We start from the raw sequence: 7,823 nt of genomic DNA on the forward strand, positions 1-7,823 counted from the left end.
AGAATATCTTAGATACCTGACATAGCTGCTCCATCCTGGCTTCCAGGAATGGATGGTGAAGAAACATCTGAGGATCCAATAAGGAAGAGGTTCTTTCTGAGCTTAAATCAAACATTTCCCAGGAACTGATGCAACAGAATGTCTCCTGCCCAGTTTTTCCTCCTCCTCCTTATTGCTTTGTTCCCCATTGTTATCAATAAACAAAAAAACACCTCACCTGCCTAGGTCCCATTTTATTCAGTGGGGCTTCCTCCCAGGATAGTGGTTGCAGTCTAGATCAGTCCGGTCCAGCACGCAGACAATAGTTACCCATGCCATGCGATGGGTGGCCAGAGAAGGAAGGAGTAAAAGGGAAAGGAAATTTCATGAGGCACAGGATCACACCACCAGGAGCTCCTGGGAGGAAAGCTGGGATAGAAATGTAAGGAATGAATGAAAACTTGAAGGCTGCGTTTGTGGGCTGGGCCATGTTTGATGGCAGGCACTTTTGTAGTTCTTCATACCAGTTTGTGGTGATATTTTAAAATGAAAAGCAGCCATAGAAGGCTGCCATCAGGAGCAGCGGACTGCTGAGTATGTGTGTGTGTGTGCTTGTTTGGTGCGATGGAAATCTTGACCATCTTGTCTCTCAATTTTTCTCCACTTGCTTTTCTCCCTACCAGGTGAAAAGGTTAGTCACTCATATCAGCCTCCCAGTGGCTGTTTTGTTTCTTAAAATGATGCTGGTAGCAGGAAGAATTACATAAGTGGAGTCTGGCCAGTGGGGAATTCCCCTGAAGGAGCAGTGAGGCAGAGTCCTGAAGTGTTGCAATACTTATCTTCTTTCTTTTTCTTTTTCTTTAAAAAACCAGTCAGTTCATATATACTCAGGACACTGCAGATAGAAAAATTATCCACGCTGAAGCCATGAGGAGGAATGCAGACCACATTTTCATTTTACTGCTCTCTCTGATGACAGCAGTAGCTCCTGGGAATGCAACTGACACCTGTCCAGGTGAGTCTTAAACAGGGTAACTTGGGACCAGGGAGAGCTGCTGAGGTCTAGGGAATGTGATCTGCCCTGTAACAGAATCTGAAAGGAAATCCGGCTCTGATTTAGCATCAGGCTAGATTTCCATTCTTTCAACCCAAAACTCTTAATATTTTCAAATGTTAGTCTTTAACTATATGTGAAAGAAGTGTTTGAAAATAAATACAGGTCTTCAAACCTTTTGTTAATTCTGCACCTTCAAAGAAAAAGCATGAATGACAAAGCATATAAACTCTAATTTTAATGCAAAATTGCATGAATGAGTGTGAGTTGATTTTGACATTTATTTGTTTCAATTATACCTGGCCTTTCTCCCCACTGGGAACCGAAAGTGGCTTACCGCATTCCTCTCTTCTCCATTTTATCCTTACAACAACCCTGCGTGGTAGGTGAGGCTGAGCATGTGCGAGTCATCCAAGGTCACCCAGCAGTCTTCAGTGTCAGAACAAGGATTCCAACCTGGGTATGAGAGAGGGAGTCAGGGCTCTACCACCTTCTCTCCTGATCCACTGTTTTGCTTACACACCCTGTTCACTCACTGTGGGAAGAGACTGTGGCTCTGTCATGGTAGATCCCCTCCTTTGCATGCCACAGATTCTGGGTACAGCATTTCCCCACAAATTAACCGATGTTTGGGGATTGCACCACTGTAATGGATCTTGTTGAAATTTTTGCAGTCAATATACACGTTTATTTATTTTGTTGGACTTTTAGCCTTCCCCCCCCCCCCCAGCAGGCTCAGGGAGGATTACAACATTCTCAAATGTACCAAAATTTAAAATAGAATACAGCTAATAAAAGCAATCACAATACAGTATTAAGACATAAAACCTTTAAGAGGCACCAGCTGGCCAATTTAATGAATTGGATGGACTTCCAGACTATATATTGCTGCAGATTGAGACAAGACAAGACAAGGGAAGTGGTTGGGTGAGGAGAGCAGCTATGGTGGACTACGGACACTGCTAATCAAAGCTAAGCAAGACCTCAATTTTAACAAATCCTGAAGGTAGCGCCACATTTCTCTGAAAATTTGTGGAAGGTGACATTTTTTATAAAAATGTTTATTCATTCTTGTTGCCATAGTTTGGGATGGACCCAATCTATAACAGTCATTAAGGCCTCATTTTGAAGTTTTAAAAAAATCTCTGTTAAAAATGTACGGTGCCCAAATTAGCAGAAATGCTGCAGCAATTGATGGCAAAACATTTAGCAGTTTTCCAGAAAGTTAGAAGTATTTACTCCCATTATCTCCTTTGTGTAGGTAGATCCACTAATGCATCCACTAATCACATACCAATGATCAGTTTACTCAGCAGATTCCACTGTGATATTTACTCAGCAGATTCCACTGGGATGCCAAATATTTGGAAAAATGCAAATACCTTCCCACTTTTGCCCTCCCATCATCATTTGTGCAAGGTACTATAATGCTCATAATGCATTTGGTTGGTAGTTTATTACGTGTTTAGCAATTCCAGGGGGAAAAAAATCTCGCTACTCCAATCCATTGTATTTTAAAGTTTTTTTTTTTAAAAAAAAATACATTGATACTAGCTGTGAATCAATATACTGTGGATTAAATAATGTGAATAAATTTAAATTGCATACATCACACAAATCATTCACAAAACTATAGGCTACACAGCCTTCTCTAGTGTCAAAAAGGATTGTGTCACACGTGACTTCCTTTGAGCAGCTTAGTTGTGCTGCTAACACAGATGCAGAGCTTTGCCGAAGGAAGTGAATTTAATGTCTATCTTATGCCTAGTTGGCTGGAAAGGCTTATGATGGTTCCCTTAGACCAGAGGTGTCGAACTCATCTGTCATGAGGGCCGGATCTGACATAAATGTCACTTTGTCAGGCCATGTGTGCTATAAAAGGTATTGCCAGGTATCGGAGACATAAACCGCATAAAGGACAGCAGCTGGTAAACTTTGAGTTGGTATATCCTTGCTGCAAGGCCTCATGGACTGGAAGAGGGGTGCAAAGGAAACCATGTGGGCAGACTAGAAAGCAAGCAGCGCAGCACTGGGCAGACGCTCCCACACTGCTTAACGGCTGCAGACGAGGTTGTTCTGCCATGCTGAAGACACAATCAGAGTGGTTCTGCCCATTCTGCCTCGAGCAGTCTCCTGTTCCCTCCCTTGCACTAGACAGATGCAGAGTTATGCCGAAGGAAGTGAACTTAGTGTCTCTCCTAAGTCTGGTCGGATGGAAAGACTTAGGATGGTTTCCTGAGATATTTTTAGAGGGTTCCCTTAGACAGCTTCCTAAGTACCCCTCCCCAGACAGAGGGTGGGAGAAGAAAGGACAGGAGGAGTAATGTCCTGGGAGAAGAAGCCACTGAAGAAGCCCTTGATTTCTCTTACTGTCATGGAACATTTGAATCATGCGCAGTCTCCAAATTAAAATCCAGCACCCATGTACAGGTGAGAGGTGTTCCTTGGTTGGTTGGCTCTAAAGTTTCCAATTTTAGACATGACAGTTTAATAACATATCCAACTCCCCCTTTAAAAAGATTAATGACGAAAACAGCCAGGCAATCAATTGCTCACAGAATTCTTAGTGCAGTCTTGGGTGGGGGGAGGGGTGTAGAAATACAGCTGAGCTTTTCCCCACCCCTATTATGCTGCCTATTTTATTACAGTCTTCTAGGTCCTTTTAAAATGGCTGTTTTATTTTTGTGACCAATACAACAAAGGATGCCGCCCCTCACTATTTCTATGACCCGAGAAGTAGAAACTTAAGAGAACTGACATTTGCTTAACAGACACCTGTGTGAGTGTCTGTATAGAATCCCCACTTTGCTGTGTTGCTTTATATGAGGATTTACACTTCTGGAGTTCATGCTTTGCTGGATATGCCGCATGTCAGAAGGTTGCTCTTCATTATGGTAAATATAATGATTTCTCTGCAGGTGTGAATATCGTGGGCCTGAATGGTGATGAAAAGCTCACCATCCTCCAAGGATATCCAGGTGTACCCGGTGTGACAGGGCCCAAAGGAGACCCAGGCACCAATGGTGAAAAAGGTATGTCATTATATAGATGCCAGATTTGTTTAAAGACAAGATTCTGGGGTTGAGACTGGCCCAAGAGCCATGCTGTAAAATACCCAGTTTGTGTGCACTACAGGACAAGAAGTAGTAGTTATGACCCAGGATGAGGCAAGGTGGGGGTGAAGAGGGATCCAGCAACAGTCGGCAAGGACCAGCCACAGTGGAGTCTCCCAACTGCTGTGACCAATGAACAAGCCTGATCCAGAAACCTTTATATGTATCTGTGATAGCAATGTAACATTTCAAGTTAGGACTACCAACCTCCAAGTGGGGCCTGGAGTTCTCCCGGAATCACAGCCAGGGTTGTCACCTCTTGTTTGAGAATCTCTCAGAGACCTGGAGGCAGTGCCTGGGGAGGGTGAAGTCTGAGGAGGAACCTCAGCAAGGATGTGCTGCCATATCCTTTGATGCTCCATGGAGGTCAAAAGTCAACCCCTCCCCTTCCCGTGAGGGCATTTCTTCCCACCAAAATTCAGATTATAAATGTAATTGTTCTGCCTTATACCAGTCAACCTTGTGTCAGTGTTAAGGATATGAATCCAATCTGAAGACCTGCAAAACGACACCAGCCAAGAGTAGTCTCATCCCTCTCTCAATTCCCAGCCCACCTCTATCTTTTTGTGTCTTTAAAGGCAACTATCAAACAGTTTCTCCCAATTTCTACAGTATACCATAGAGTTTCTATGGCATAACACAGGAGAAATAGAAGTCCTAGAGCATCCATTCTCTGTAGCTGATTTAGGACTTCCATTTCTCCTAGAGTATGTGATTCCTTGTCCCTCCGCCCAGCCCCAAGGGAATGACATGCCAAAAAAAGCCCCTCCATGAAGAAACACCAGGTCCAGTTGCAGCTATAGGTACATCTTTAATAACAGTATACATACACAACGTCTTATTCTGGGTATAACTTCCGTGTGCATGCACACTTCTTCAGATAAAGTTGCCACTGGACACCAACTTTGTTCTATTTCTTCAGACCAGCTCAGCTACCCACCTGACTCTAGTATACATATGCAGCCCATTGTTTTATCCACTGGGACCAGTAGAGGGTACCAGAGTTCTTTCATGAGAACTTAGTTGGGTCTTTGGCTCCCGCCCATTCTTTCTTCTGTTCCTTCTCCCTAGTGCCCTCCAGCTCCAGCTTCTTTTCTGTTGTTGCCCCCTTCCTCTCCTTCTCTGCCCCCTTTACCCCCAGTCCCTGCCCGGATTGCTGGCTGTTCCCCTCCCACAGGGTGACCAACCACCTGGAGAAAAATGTCCTGCCCCTTTCACAGATGTTTAATGCAGCTTTCTATGGTATGGAGGTAAATAATACCACCAGGTAAATAGAAGAAGAGAAGAAGAGAAGAAGAGATTGGATTTATACCCCATCCTTAACCACTACATCAAACTGGCTTTCCCAATAGCATCCCATTAAGTCTCTGTCAAAGAGGCAGGGTCTTCTTCCTCCAGGTTGTTGGCACCCCTAGCCTCCCAGGCTCCCTTCTCTTGCCTGGGTGAACGCACCAGCACTGTTGCAACCACATCCTCTGTGGAACTGGTGTTCTCAGCAGTGCTGGGCTGGCCTTGCCCCACCAGGCCTACATGAAGGGCCCAGTGCTGCTGTGGAGATGTTGGGGCCAGCAGGCGCACACCCCTGCGCCAGTAAAATAGCTGTTGGCTCCTAGGAGTGGCACATCCCACCGCTCCCTTGCTTCAGGTGGGTGCCTCTGCGGTCCTGCAGCCCCCCACTGATTCTGTGACTGGGCTGCTACACGCCTTTAGGAAAACTTATTTAGTCTGGATATCAGGTGTCATTCTGGGGGATCTCCAGGCCCTTATCTAGAGGCTGACATCTCCAGGTATGGCTGGTTTTTGGATGACAGAGGTGCAGGCTTGCCAGGGCTCCCACTTAGGGTTGCCAATTGCAACTTACCTTAGAGCAGCGGAGTCCCGGTCCCCATCCTGGAGCTTTTCGGAAATGACATCATCGCGTCAGTCACGTTGGGGGTGGGACCACTATGATTCAAGTTTTCTTTCAAATCATAGAGCGTCCCCCCACAACGTGCCCGGCGTGATTGAAAACCCTCTTTTAGTCAGGGGTCATTTCCTGCAGGAGCTCACGGGAGCGGAGCTCCGGCACTAAAGAGCCCAGGGGGCGGGCACATGTAACAAGCCCCACCCCCTGCTCCCAGCAGCCCTCACTCAGAGCAAGAAGCAGCCAGGTAAGTTGCAGAGCTCCCCCAGTCCAAAACAGTCCAGTGGCACCTTTAAGACCAAGTTTTATTCAGGTACAAGCTCTCCCTCCTCTGCGAGGGACAGATCTGCATGTCCCTCGCCCCCAATAGCTAGCAATCCAAAACAGTCCAATGGAGCCTGAGCGGTGGGTGTTGCCTTCTGACATGCTTCTGGTGACGTCAGGGGGTGTGGCAGATGCAAATAAGTTATGCAAATGAGTTATGCTAATGAGCTCCTGCACCTCTTTTTCTATGAAATGACCCCTGCTTTTAGTTGATACTTTTTCATCATCATATTGCAAACATGCAGTACAAATGAATAATGGAAATGAAGAAGAAAGGAATTTTCTCTCTTGGACGTCAACTGAAGAATATCCTTTAAAAAATGTTTGCACAGCTTCCCCCTCCCAGTCTGCTGTAGTGGGTAAGAGTGGCTTACTCTAATTTGGAGAACCAGGTTTGATTCCCTACTCTTCACATGCCAGCTGGGTGACCTTGGATCAGTCACAGTTCTCTCAGAGCTCTCTCAGCCCCACCTACCTAACAACGTGTCTGTTGTGGGGAGAGGAAGGGAAGGAGATTGTAAGATGCTCTGATACCTCAAGTGAAGGGCGGGGTATAAATCTAACTCCTTCTCTTCCTTCTTTTTTCTAATCCCTACTACCCAGCCTAGAAGAAAACAGTTCTTTGCTTTCATACAGCCAAAGTTTGCCTGCAGGTCTGGACCAGGAGTGATTGTTTTCCTGCCAGAACTTTAAGGCAGTTAAATTCTACCTTAAAGACTATAACTGAGTTAAATTGTTGTTTAATTGCTTACCCCTGTTTGTTTTTTCCCTGTAGGAGAGAAAGGCCTTCAAGGAATCCCAGGAGAAATTGCATCTGCTGGTGTGAAAGGTAACATCCAGATTGTTGAATTTTGATGATATAGGTAATCGGCAAACAGGGTAGGTGTTGGCAGAATAATTAACACAGCAAAAGTGCACAACCTGAGTAAAGTATAGATAAAGGTTTATTCAGGAACTAATATACTTGATAGTAAAGAGGAAAGACAGAGATTGTGTCCTAACTACATCACTAGATTCAGGTGGGTAGCCATGTTGGTCTGAAGCAGCAGAACAAAGTTTGAATCCAGTGGCATCTTTAGGGCCAACAAAGTTTCATTCATGTGCATGCACACTTCTTCAGATACAGTGAAACAAGATGTCCTTAACAATTACATATAGGTAGAGAGGGTCAGGGGGGGTAATTTGCCAGGAAGGGCTAGTCAGTGTCAAGATGCATAAGTAACTGGGTGATTATAGCTGAGACTAGTAAGGAAAGCCCGTCGTGGCGGTAGACGACGGGCCCTAGATAGGAAGGAAGGGCGAGTGGAAGGGAGGAATGGAGAAGAGGAGGTAGAGAGAGAGAGACAGAGGTAGATAGGGGGGAAAGAGAGAAAAGGGGTGGAGACAGAGTGGGGTTAGTGGTAGTAATTTGGAAAGAAAGGAAGGGAGAAAGGAAGGAAGGAAGGAAGGA

The 7,823-nt window shown here is 45.3% G+C and overlaps 1 protein-coding gene across 1 annotated transcript in view; it reads left to right on the top strand.

Moving 5' to 3' along the window:
- Nucleotides 1–861: 861 nt before the first annotated feature.
- The window catches only part of LOC107123279 (ficolin-2-like), a 32,906-nt gene continuing 25,944 nt past the window's right edge, over nucleotides 862–7,823 (top strand). The window contains exons 1-3 of the mRNA XM_015426504.1: nucleotides 862–994; nucleotides 3,952–4,065; nucleotides 7,149–7,202. Of these exons, the coding sequence (XP_015281990.1) occupies nucleotides 907–994; nucleotides 3,952–4,065; nucleotides 7,149–7,202 (256 nt within the window). The 5' untranslated portion in view covers nucleotides 862–906. The remainder of the gene's footprint in view (nucleotides 995–3,951; nucleotides 4,066–7,148; nucleotides 7,203–7,823) is intronic.

The sequence above is a fragment of the Gekko japonicus genome, unplaced genomic scaffold (genome assembly GCF_001447785.1).
Source record: "Gekko japonicus isolate JY-2015 unplaced genomic scaffold, Gekko_japonicus_V1.1 scaffold1195, whole genome shotgun sequence".
In the NCBI taxonomy this organism is placed as follows: Eukaryota; Metazoa; Chordata; class Lepidosauria; order Squamata; family Gekkonidae; genus Gekko; species Gekko japonicus.